This window comes from Hydra vulgaris, chromosome 08, assembly GCF_038396675.1.
Source record: "Hydra vulgaris chromosome 08, alternate assembly HydraT2T_AEP".
Classification (NCBI taxonomy): domain Eukaryota; kingdom Metazoa; phylum Cnidaria; class Hydrozoa; order Anthoathecata; family Hydridae; genus Hydra; species Hydra vulgaris.
The window spans coordinates 45,470,911-45,484,320 of NC_088927.1; the positions used below are offsets into that span (position 1 = coordinate 45,470,911).

Consider the following 13,410-nt stretch of genomic DNA (forward strand, 5'->3'; position numbering starts at 1 on the left):
AGTAAAGGGTCTCTGACCCTCTAAGTTCTGTACTCCTAGATCATTGAACATCTAAGATAAAGCTCTGATCCGTCCAACGGATTCGCAAAGTTTAGAGCTTGGGTTATCGCCATTACATGCATCAATTCGATGCTTTTAGTGTTGTGTTAATGTACACTGTACATTAACACAGCACTCAAAACTATTCATCAACGGTTCACAATGGTTTTAAAAATGACAAATTTTCGCTTATTTTAAAAAAAAACTTATTGTTAAAATCTACGTAACTGTACAATGCATTATACAGTTACGTAGATTGAGGATAAGTTTTTAAATAAAATAAGCGAAAATTTGACATTTTTAAAACCATTATGAATGGTTATAGCGAGCTTGCCTTAGGCAAGCTATGATTTTGAAAGTAGTTTCAGGGATATTTAATGGAACCCATGTTAAATTTCTAAACTTGTTGGTCAAAAAATTATAAATATACAATGCCATATATTTTTAAGTAGAGTAAAGTACTTATGTTTTAATAATAAAAGAAAGAAAATGTTTGAAGAATTCACTTTTTTGGGACTTTCGACCACGGAAAAAATATTCTGGCATTGGAGTAATAACTATCATTTATGAAATGGGCGTATATTACGATATCAAAATACAGTTTTAATACTGTAATACTATTTATTAAAAGAAGATTATTAAAATTATATAATATCTAAACAATATTTCTTAACGTTAGCAATAAAATTTTATAATAAATAGTATAAACTTGTTAAATTTTTATACGCCGGTTTTTTAAAATTGACCATTGATGTGCTATTTTATTTATATTCAACTGGTCAACAATATCTTTTTCTACACCCAATAACATTAAAGAATTCAATCTCTCGTCAGCTATTGTTGATCTAAGATGTGTTTTTATCAATTTTAGTTTACTGAATGTTCTTTCATTTGTTGCAACAGTAACTGGAGAAGTCAAGGCTAAACGACAAATTTGATCAGCACATCGCAAAATATGCTTTACTTCTTCTGATTTTTCCATTAAGGAATTAAATGATGTTTCGTCTTCTTTTAACGTATTAAATAATATTTCTAGTTCTGTTTGAACTAAGTCATAATCTTGAAGATTTGCACCTTGACTGGCTGGTGGAAGTATTGAAATAGATTTTTGTACATTACCCAATGAAATATTAAGTTTATTAAATGGTTGAGAAAACAACAGATATAATGGTTCAATAGAAGAAATACATGTTTTTAAATTTTTATTTGTTAGTTTTAAAATGGTATCAAGAACTACTAAACTCTTTTCTGTAAAATAAATTCATTGTAAATTCTGTTTGTGTTGTAAAATTACAATCAAATCGTTTAGTAGCTAATCTTCTACGATGATGGTTTCGAAAAAAACTCTTTAGCACTATTGATAAAATTGTTCATTGCATAATCATCAGAGTCGATTGATGCTAAAATTTTCATTGTGCTGTCAATTAAAGTTATTGCATCAATTATAGATAAATTTTTTGCCTCAAGAAATTCAGTAAGATACTTTAGTTTGTACATAATGTTCTTCATGAAAGATATAGAAACAATAAAATCAATAGAAAGTATTTGTTTTCGAAGAGCAAGTGCTTTGTTCCTTTATCAAAACATTCGTTTAATAATGGAATTTCATGAAGGCCTTCAACCACAGCTTCTAATGAATTCCATACAGCTTTAACACTTTCAGCACGAGCTGTCCACCAGCTATGACAAGTTTCTTAATTGTAACGCATTTTCAATTTTAGAAATTTTCTCATAAAGCAAACCATATCTTTTATTACTTGAGGAAAAAAAGACATAGAGATTTTCTAATATATCAATAGTACTTTCAATTATACTATTAGCATCACAACTATGTTCTAAAAACGTGTTCAACCGATGGGCTTGGCATGGTATAAATATAATTTTGTAACCAACAAGTTCAGAAAGTTTAACATGGGTTCCATTGAATTTCCCTGACATATTACTTGCAAAATCATAGGATTGAAAGGGTATTAACTCCGGATTTAATAAATTACTTTCTAAAATGTTGACTATTTGTGATGCCAAACCCAAACCAGTTTTATCGTTTCCTTTTTCAATTTCCAAAAGTCGCTCAACAGATTTGCCTTGACTATTAACATATCGGACACATACTGATAAACGATCCTGATGTGATATATCTGGTGTAGTATCAGCAGATACTGAATAAATGTTTGCTTCATGTATCTCTTTTATTATTATGTTACGTGTTTCTTTAGCTAGTAGTTCAATAAATTCATTTTAAGATCGTGGACCTAAGTAAGAAACTTAATGTGATCGTAAACTTAATGTGATCTCCATCCAGCGTTTCATTAAGCGATTATGCCTAGAAAGTAATTAAACAAATTGCATAAAATTTCCTCCACTTTCGTCACCATCACCTCGAAATGCAAATCCTTGTTGTGATAATGTTCTAGCAATATCAAATAATATAACTACAATTTGTTTATTGAAATCTTTTTCTTGTTCTAACTTAATTGCTTCTTTTCTATTTGATATGTTTAAAATTATATCAATATGATTTTCAGTTGTCATAAATTGATAATAATCATGTAACGCTGCTTTATGAGAAAAACAAGAAAAATGTTGCTGTAATTTACCTAATTTTTTAACTCCACAGCTTTTCATTTTATGCCATTGACGAACACCAGGTTTTACCTATGTTGAATCTTGATAAGATCTTCCTGAACCATTTGAAAATAAAGTACATACAAAACAGTATGCAGAATCTGTCACAATACTATATTGTAATAATGGATATTCATTGTACCATTTAGGATTAAAATTATGCTGTTTAATATTGTTAACTGTAGTATTAACTGGATACTTAGTTAATTTTGGCTGATGTGGCCCTAAAGCAATAAGGTATTGACGCTGAGATGCTGAAGCAACCAAATCACGACTGCCTGGATCATTATTAATTATCTTATCAATAATATTGTTAATTGGTTTGGAACTTTCAGGTGATTTAGAGATTTGTTCCGATAAAATATTTGCATTTTTTAAGAATTCTTTAGAACTTGATTTTATTCTACTAATGACCTGAATGCTTTCCAATAAGAATATCACAGGATTTAGAAATGTCTCAGATTTTAATTTAGACAAAGTGGTACCACACTCGTTTAAGTCTGTGACAATGTTTTCTAACTGACCAGCACACGATAACCAATTGACTTCATCATTTTGTATGTAAGGTTCATCTATTGGAGACAATTAAATTGAATTCTCTTGAAATAAATCCTCCTCTAACATTTGAGAACGACATGTTTTATGGTTCTAAATTTTATTAAATTATATCATTTTATACCAAATATTTCAATTCTAATTCAACAAGTAACTTATATCTTTAATTTAAAAAATAATAAATGACAAGTTATAAGGAAAGAACTTTAATTAAAAATGCTTAATAAGTTCAATTAAATTAATCCAAAAGAAGTTATAAAATAAATGCTTTTAATTTTTTAAAAACGATTTTACATATTTATCCTTGAATAAGTGATCTCTATTCAGAATACCTAAGGGATTTGTTAAAAAATACATAATAGATTGATTTCTTAAAAAATACATAATGGATTGATTGATTTGTTAAAGAATGCATAAAGGATTAATTGATTTGTTAAAAAATACATTGATTTCTTAAATGTTACCTTTTAACCTAAATTAAAACTCAGACGTTTTAAATTATTCTAGAACTTTATAAGCATAACTATCGTTGAACTTAATATTACATTAAACCAGGTACATACCGATTCTCGTTTCCCTGCGACTTTGGAAGTTTTAACTGCACTTTGAAAAGGATTTTCGGGAGCACCAACGTGTTTTATATTTTCTGATATCCCATGATGTACTTTTGCTTGGTGTTGTTTTTTTAAATCGTTATTAAATATACTGAAACATTTTAGACATTCAACTTTAAATCTTTTACGTATTGCCCCTATATTACTCATTCATGAAATCGTATAACAGAAATTTAAATATTTTAAAACTCAAGAAAACAAAACATCAAATGCAACTTCGTGGTGGTTTTAAAGACCGCAGTTCCTTAAGGGATTGATATGCCTAAAAAGTAATTTTTTTAACGTCACCAATACGGTACCCTATTTCATTCCCGAAAGTCGTAAATATGAAAAGTATATAATATATTAATATAAAATTTACATTTTTTTTTTTTTAAATATTTAACAAAACTCAAAACTAAATGTACAAGTTGGCATCAATGCCAACTCAAATACTAAATGTATTTGTGCATGTCAGTTTTGAGTTGGCATCAATGCCAACTCAAAACTGACATGCACAAATAACAGCTTTGGAGGGTGTGACAGCCTGCACCCCCTCCCTTCGGGAGGAGGGGGTGCAGGGTGTCACATTTTTTAATTTTATTTCAATACACATAAAGGGTGTCACATTTTTTAATTTTATTTCAATACACATAAATATAAGTAGGTGTACGATTTGCTAAATAGGTAATATATAGTCGTTCAAGTGTTGATAAATAAGCCTATTAATTTGTTTTTGTATTTTTGTTATTGCTGTTGTTTTTGAGTTATTTAGACTTTTTTTGAGTTAGTAGAGTTTACATTGGTTTCGGAACAAAGTTAGTTTTATACATAGTTTTAAATGTTTTGGGGTTAATAAAAATTCATAAAGTTGTTAGTGTTTAAAATGAGATCTTTTAATAATGTTTTCAGAGTATTTAAGTTATTTGGTTTTTCCAGCCGAGTATTTTTTGATATTAATTTGTTATATAGATAAGGACCACGGTACGAAATGGAAAAGTGCGAGAGATTAGTTTTTCTAAAAGGTTTGTTGAAGTTTCCCGTTCCTCTGGTATGGTATCTATTTTTGCTATTTTGGAAAAAATTCTTTAAAAAGTAAGAAGAAACAAGTCCAAGTTTATATTTGAGCATAAATAACAAGTTTTGGAATATATTGATTTGATATACATTTATTGCTTTCAAATTTTTTAAAAGTGGCTCATCATGCGACAGTCTATCAGTATTAAATACTATTCTTGCAGCATGTTTCTGTTTTCGATATAGTGTGGTTAGTTTGGATCTATGAGTACTCGCCCATGCAACATAAGCGTATATGTAGTAGCTTTGTATAAACGAGAAGTATAGAAACTTTAAATTATTAGGAGACAGTATAGAACTAGCTTTGTAGAGGATACCAATACTTTTTGATATTTTGGTATTTAATATATATATATATATATATATATATTTTGTAATTCACCTCCCCATGGCCAAGAAGGCCACTACAGATGAGGAAGCTACTTGTGGTTATAACCCTCTCCCAACTCTATAACTCCGAAACACGAACCTTGACAAACAAGGCCGCTGCGCGGAGAAACAAGTTGAGCGCAGTACTACCAGGGACGTGGTGGGAGTCGAACTCGGAACCTCTCGCTTATGAATGTCTATATGTGATTTCCATAAGATGTTCTCATCAATAAGTATCCCTAGAAATTTAGTTGCTTGGGTTCTATCTATTTCTTTAGTATCTATATTTAGCGAAGGTAAATCGGGTGGTATTTTTTTAAGGTTAGAATAAAAAAGAATGTATTTGGTTTTTTCTGTGTTTAGCGATAATTTGTTAGATTTTAACCAACTGTTTATTTTTTCAAGTTCAGTATTTGTAGTTTCATAAAGTTCTGTAATTGATGAGGATGCATAAAATAAATTGGTGTCGTCCGCGAACATTATGAAATCCAATTTACTTGAGGCTTTAGGAATATCGTTTATGTATATTAAAAACAAAAGAGGTGCAAGAATGGAACCTTTGGGGACACCGCATTTTATTTTGAGTAATTTTGAAAATTTTTTTCCATGAGCAATAACGCATTGTTTTCTGCCTAGTAAAAAATTATTGAACCAGTTTAGTGCAACACCTTTTATCCCATATTTTTCTATTTTCCTAAATAAGATGGCGTGATCTACCGCGTCAAATGCCTTAGATAAATCAACAAAGACTCCAAGGACGTATTTTTTGTTTTTAAAGGAGTCATTTATATTATTTATAAGATCAAGAATTGCGTGTTTCGTTGAATGCTGCTTTTGGAAGCCAAACTGTTTTTGATTTAGGATTTTGTTATTTGTTAGATATTTATACAGTTTATTATATATTACTCTCCCCAAAAGTTTTGCGAATACAGGAAGCACTGAGATAGGTCTGTAGTTATTTAGTGTAAATGCATCACCGTTTTTTAATATTGGTATTACCATAGCTATTTTTAATTTATTCGGTACGGATCCTGTAATAATTGAATGTTTAAATATTTCATAGATTGGTTGTTTTATCTCCGGAAACAAATTTACAACAATATAGCTACAAATGTCGTCTATCCCAGGGGCCTTATTCGTCTTAAGCAAGTTTTTTGCAATTTCTAGTTCTTCATGGTTTAGTCCAGAGAAAATATTTAAACAGAAATGTTGGTTTGTGATATAGGTTTTGAAGGAGATATCAGGACATTGAATTTTTGAAGCCATATTAGGCCCTAGCCTATGTTTGCAAAGAAGCTATTGAAGTTTTCAGCAATAGAAGTTTTGTCGATTTATTCAGTTTCGTTAAAGATAATTTTATCGGGTAAATTATTTGATTTAGTATAGTTTTTACGTATTATTTATTTCAATATGTTCCAGGATTTTTTAATATCACTTTTGCTTTTTTATAGTTGTTTTGAATAGTATACTTTTTGTGAATTCTTTCTAAATTTTTCAAATAGATTTTTGTATTCCTTGTATGTAGTTAAGTTAGTTTCGTTTCTGTTTTTTAAATACTTGATATGGAGTTTTTGCTTTGTTTTTGATGATTTTCTAATCCCGTTAGTTATCCATGGGCAGTTTAAATACTTTAGCTTTATTTCTAGAAAAATATTTATAAATAAATTGTATGCGGAATTTGTGTGTCCAAGGTTACATTCTTGATACACTTCATCCCAATTTACTACCAAAAGCGAGTTTTTAAAATTTTTAATAGAGAAATGTTTGATTTTTCTTTTATAGATTTTAGTTTATAGATAGGTTCTTAAATCTTGAGACAATCAAAAATAAATGGGAAAATGGTCTGATAAATCGGTTTTGATAATTCCTGCTTTTAAAGAGGTTTCTAGAAATGTATTTGTTAATATATTGTCTATAGCAAAGACGGAGGTTGGGGTTATCCGAGTAGGTTTGTTGATGATTAAAAGGATACATAAATGAAACAGATTATCAAAAAAGAGTTTAGTAACCGCATTTTTCTTTGTAGTTTACAATGTTAATATTTAAATTCCCTATAAAGAAAATGTTTTTTCCCTTGTCATTTATTTTAAGAAAGATTTCATTTGAAAAATTTGAAAATATAGTTATATCACCTTCTGGAGGTGTATTGCAAGTGGAAATTATAATATATTAAATTATAATATTTTTTTATTTATTATCCGTTATCTCAATAGTAAAGACTTCGCTATAAGTGTCAGAGATGGAGAGGTCTTGTCTTACTTTAAACACATGATTATCTCGGATATACGTTGCGATCCCTCCTCCCCTTTTGTTTGTTTTTCTTTTAAAAGATATTGGTTTATAATTTGGAATTTGAAAATTTGTGTTTGTTTGAAATGATTCATCAGAACACCACGTTTCAGTTATGCAAACCATACTAAATGAGTAATTGCAATCTATTAGAAAGTGTTTTAGTTTATCAAAATTTTTATTTATACTTTTTATATTTATGTGTATTGCAGTAAAATTATTTTTTAAACTTTCAAGTTCAATTTTAAAGGTTTCTATTTCAAAGTAATTCGAATCAAAATTATTTCTGTGAATAATTTTACATCAGAGAGCTTATTCACCAAACTTTTTTTTTTGCGTAAGTTTGGCGTAAGTTCAAAACTGTAAAAGTTGTATTCACCAAACTTGCGCAGCTGCGCTAAAAAAAAACTTTCGTTAGTTTTTGTGTAAGTTCAACCTTAACTATCGGTATTCATCAAACTCAAATGGTATTCACCAAACTTTTTAGAAACTTGCTCAGCTCAATTTACGCAAGAAAAGTTACGCTTGCTATGACCTGCCTTAACTTTGGCGTAGCTTAAAAATCAATAAATAATAAGAACAGCGTTGTATTTTTATGATACATATGAAGTTCTATTGTCAGACTGATATGTTATAAGGGCTCTTGACATATGTAAATTATATATATAATAGCAAGGGTTAACAATAATAACAGATATTAACAAAAAATAACTGCATCATAATGACATAGCATCTTATTAAGATGTTGTATTATTATATATGTTAGGCTTAATATATCTTATATTGTGGAAAACTATTCAGACTTTCCCTGAGACACTAAGCAGTCACTGTTTTTTTTATGAACTTGATAATATTTTTTCAATATGACTGTTAATCATACAATTTACAATCTACACTTGCCTTTTGTACAGTTTTACAACCACGTCATTTTAACACATTGAATTCATCAAGACACTACATGCTTAACAACTATGTACATTAACACCCACACACATTTAACACTTTACATAATTTAACACCTACACACACGCTAATTGCATCTTGAAAACGTTATTCACGACATATATAATGATATAGCATCTTATATGACATGATATATTGTCATATTATTAATATCACATAATATAACATCTTTATAATCTATATATATATATATATATATATATATATATATATATATATATATATATATATATATATATATATATATATATATATATATGTATATATATATATATATATATATATATATATATATATATATATATATATATATATATATTTATATATATATTATGTGGGGATTAGTATTATACAAGTCCCTGTTTGTAAACATAACTGCACCAGTCTCTGTACAACAATATAACATCTTTTAAAGACGTAATGTTATTATTGTTAAATATATGTTGTTCTTCACAACTTTTTTTTAAAAAGGTATGTGTCTTATTTGGTGTTTTGATCATAGTTCATATCTTTGTTTTAAAAGCTTTATAAATAATTTAGTCAAAATGGATATTCCAATTATTGTAACTGCACATGGTCAAGATCATATTTGGCGTGAGACTTAACGTATTGCTTTAAGCGATTACTCTGATGTGGAATGTTTTCAAAAATTTCGTTTACCAAAAAATAATATAAGAGATACTGTCAACACTTTACACAATGATTTGTCACCAATCACATTGAGAAGCAACCCAATATCTTTAGAAGCAAAAGTACTAATAGCGCTAAGGTTTTTGTCAACTGGGAGTTTTCAAGCAGTAATTGGTAAGTATTATTAGTCAATTCAAAAAAAGATTAGCTACAATCTTATTATTTTTTATTGTTAAACATGCCTGTTATTAATGGGTTGTTACAAATGGAGCTTAAAGGCGGTGCTTTATACAGGGTTTTTAAACCCTGCAATACATATCAAACCTTGAGGTAGCAAAAATCCCAGGGAAAACCTCAAAAACTCTGTTTACGGAAAATATGCTTTTTCCATTTTTGTTCCATAGTTTAAGTTTTTTTTAAAGAATGGCTTGTTAATAAAGATAGCAATGAATTTGCAAGATATAAATGTTATTGCAAAACTTTTAGCTTGTTAGTATAAATAATGTTTTAATTTGCATAAACAAAATCTTCAAGATAACCTGGAAAGAATATGGAGAAGTTCAGGGAGTTTCAAAAGTTAAACTTGGGGGAAAATGTTCTTTACTCATGGAAAACTAAGAGAAAAACTTTTAAAATTGGAGTGGCAACCCTGTTTATAGACTAATCATGTTCGCTTATTTAAAAATAACTTTATTCTTTTTTCAGTTTATCAATTGTTATGAAGTAAAATTAAATATCTTTTTTCTTTATATTTAAATATGATGCTTCGTTATTATATAGCAAAAATCAAACAAACCCTAATTTTTTTTTAACTTAGCATAATAGATTGTGTTATAAGATTAATTTTTACACTGCACCCTTCTACTGTTCCTATAATGTGATTTTATAGTTTGCAGACTTTTGGTAAGGTGACTGATTTTTCCAATTATTTGGAGTTTAACCTTGTCAAAGTTCACTTTTCTCTTTTTTAACTAATTTGCTTTTGTTGGATTAAATATAAAGGTCAATACGTATATTTCGTTTACATGTTGTTTCATGTAAATTTAGGTGACACCTCTCATGTAAGCCAGTCAAGCTGTAGTCGCATACTATATCAGTTTAGCAAATACTTTATTCAGCACTATCATTACCTTGTCAGACGGTATCATAGTCCAGAGGAGATGACTGAAACAAAGAGAAAGTACTTTCAATCATTTGGAGTTAAAGGTCTTCTTGGAATAATAGATGGTACAATGATACAAATCAAAGGAGTTACTGGGGCTGATGAGCCAGCATACATTTGCAGGTTAACACATCTTTTTATTTTGATACTTGATCATTTTGATTTGATACCTGATCATTTTAATTTGATACCTGATCATTTTGATTATATTGCTTTAAGTCATTAGTCAAAAGTTTAAAGTGTGCACTGCTTGGCCTATTTACACAGGCATAGTTAACATGAGATATTAAAAATAGCTTTTGTTTCACAAATTTATTCTGTCTATGTATCTTTGCATATAATGCATACAAGCTTCAAAAAAATATTTCTGTTCTGCTATTATTTATAAAAAAATTATTTACTATTTCCTTTTTTTTAGATGCTAATGCTTTTTTAAGCTGTATTTTATTTCACATTATTAAGTTATTATAAAACGCTTCATGTTGTTAATAATATGTAAGAAAAATATTTAATTTACAAAGAGAAAATACTTCAATTTCACAAAGTGAAACATGTTTATTACAAAAATTGAAGTTGTTTTTAATATTTTATATAGCACATCATAGTTCTTCAAAGTTTAAAAACATCAAGTTATTTAACGTAAGTGCTAAACTTAAAACAATATAGTATAAGGTCATATAGTTTATAATAGAAGGTCATGTAAAAAAACAATTTTGTTTGGCCAAGGTGAACAGTTGTTCTAACATGATGTAAATTTTTCCCAAAAAGGTCTTTGCTGCTCTCTCTGATTTTTAAACATTTTAACATTTTGAAGATTTTTAACTTGTATTTTTTTAGAAAAGGATATCCTGCTTTAAACTGTCAAGTTGCCATTGATGCTGATGGAAAGTTTAGAGATGTTGTTGCAAAGTATCCTGGATCGTGCCATCAGGGGCGTTGCGTGAGAAAATTCCAGGGGAGGGGGGAGGGGAAGTAACCTTGTTTTTCCCAACTGCTTAACATAGTTCTCACAACTGTTTTTTATAATTCAAGAAGTCAATTTCTGTCCTATTTACAAAATCTACTGATTGTTATACTACACTGCACTCACTCTCATGAATTGCCAATTATCAGTATTTATTAACTTCTATTAACAAAACATAGCTTCCTTTACATATATACAAAGTATTTAATTCAAAAAACGTCTAAAAGTTTTACCCATTCATAGTGAAATTGTATTAGTCCAAAAAATATTACAATTTACAAATTCAATAAACTTTACAAACCATTCTGGCAGCATATACAGCAGTTTAAAATTTAACGGAAATGAGTTAGTACAAAGGAATATGAAAAATATTATTTTATTACAAAACTTATACGCACAATATTTTATCATCAGCCTATCATTTTTTGTCTACTGTTTGAATTTAATATGACGTTTCTTCGACTGAACCCATCGTTTAACAAGATGTTCGGGGTTAACTCCTTTACAAAGTTCTTTTTCGCACTTCCGTAGCATGAGACTATCCAATCTCTCATCACTCTTTGTTGTTCTCAGATGTGATTTTACAATCTTGAGTTGACTGAAAGAACGCTCATTTGATGCTACACCATAAGCAGCTGTGATTACAAAAATGCATAGTTTATGGGCTTGTTTCAGTATATCCTTTAACTTCACAACACGGTACAAAATGTCTTGCAGCGTCTTGGCTGGTGTTCTTGATGAGTTAAAATCTCCATCACCTTCTTCTAAACAGATATCTATCAAAATTTCCATCTGGCCTTTCAGCACATGAACGTCTGGAATATGATCCTTGTATCCAGGAGAAAAAAGTTTGCTTGCTTTTGTTAAGTTTTCAATACTCAAATTATCCTTATTTAACGGAAAACTGAAAGTTTTGGTGATAGGGGCAAATATTTCCTTTAATGTTGCCGAGTTTTCGGTTAAACCTATGGGTAGAGAGTCAATGACCTCTTTGAATTCTTTCCGGTAAAAAGCTTTCATCTCCATTGCTACTAATTTATGGTGTCGTTCGTAATCGTTTTCTGCATCAATGTGTAATTTCCAAGGAAATATTACTGCACTTTCAATCAAATTGTTCATAGCATCTGTATCGTTACTGATATTTTGTATGTTCTTGGCAGTACTTTCAATTACATTAATACTGTCAATGACATTGAAGTTTGGACTTTCTAAGATTTCAGTTAATATTTTTATCTTCTCAATGATATTCTTCATGAAGAAAAGAGTTATAATAAAATCAAAAGTTGTTACTTTTTTCAAAAGTCCCATTGCCTTAGTTCTCGTGTTAGTATCAAAAATCTTATTATTTGAGATGCTCTGAAGAAGATCAATAACCTTCTCCAAACACTGATTTAAAGCCTTAACAGATTTTGCTCGTGCGGTTCATCTTGTTCTAGACAGGTTTACAAGCTGTATTGCAATATCAATGTCTTCAAGTTTTTCTTTTAAATGACTAAATCTTTTTGTGCTTGATGTGAAGAAAACATGCAACTGCTCGAGGACATTAAACAATTCTCGTATTAAAGCATTATCATTGCAGGCATGTTCAAGAGCAGTGTTTGTTCTGTGGTCTTGACAAGGTATGTAAGGTACATTATGGCCTACTTCTTCTGTTATATACTTTTGTACTCCTTCAAATTGTCCAGACATTGAACTCGCGTAGTCATAAGACTGAAAAGCCATCTTTGATGTGTCAATGCCTTCTTTATGTAAAGAAGATAAAATTAGCTCAGCCATCCCTTTTCCAGTCTTATCAGTGCATTCAACGGATTTCAAAAGCCTTTCCCGAATCTCACCGTTTTCACTGGCTGTTCTCACAACTATACTCATTATGTCCTTATGTGACATATCGGGAGTAGTGTCGGCCATCACGGAAAAAAAATTGGAGCTGTTAATTTCATCAATGATCTTACTCTTTAATTCAGTTGCAATTGAACTAATCATTTCATTTTGAGACGATGGACTCGTGTATGTAACTCTATATGGACGAAAGGCTCTATCTTCAATCCAGGCTTTTAGTGTGGGATTGTGGCGAGAGATAAGATTAACAACCGCAACAAAGTTACCTTGATTAGCACTGTCCGATTCTCTAAACGCTAGCCCTT

At 29.5% G+C, this 13,410-nt stretch overlaps 2 protein-coding genes across 2 annotated transcripts; both read right to left on the bottom strand.

The window, feature by feature from the left end:
* Positions 1-751: 751 nt before the first annotated feature.
* On the bottom strand, positions 752-2,664 carry LOC136083340 (uncharacterized). The gene is made up of 5 exons (XM_065802735.1): positions 2,418-2,664; positions 1,797-2,198; positions 1,662-1,732; positions 1,395-1,542; positions 752-1,287 (listed from the first exon to the last, which is right to left on the bottom strand). The coding sequence occupies exons 1-5, from the start codon at positions 2,662-2,664 to the stop codon at positions 752-754; spliced, it is 1,404 nt and encodes a 467-aa protein (XP_065658807.1).
* Positions 2,665-11,695: 9,031 nt separating this feature from the next.
* On the bottom strand, positions 11,696-12,574 carry LOC136083341 (uncharacterized). Its single transcript, XM_065802736.1, has one exon. The coding sequence runs from the start codon at positions 12,572-12,574 to the stop codon at positions 11,696-11,698; it is 879 nt and encodes a 292-aa protein (XP_065658808.1).
* Positions 12,575-13,410: the final 836 nt, after the last annotated feature.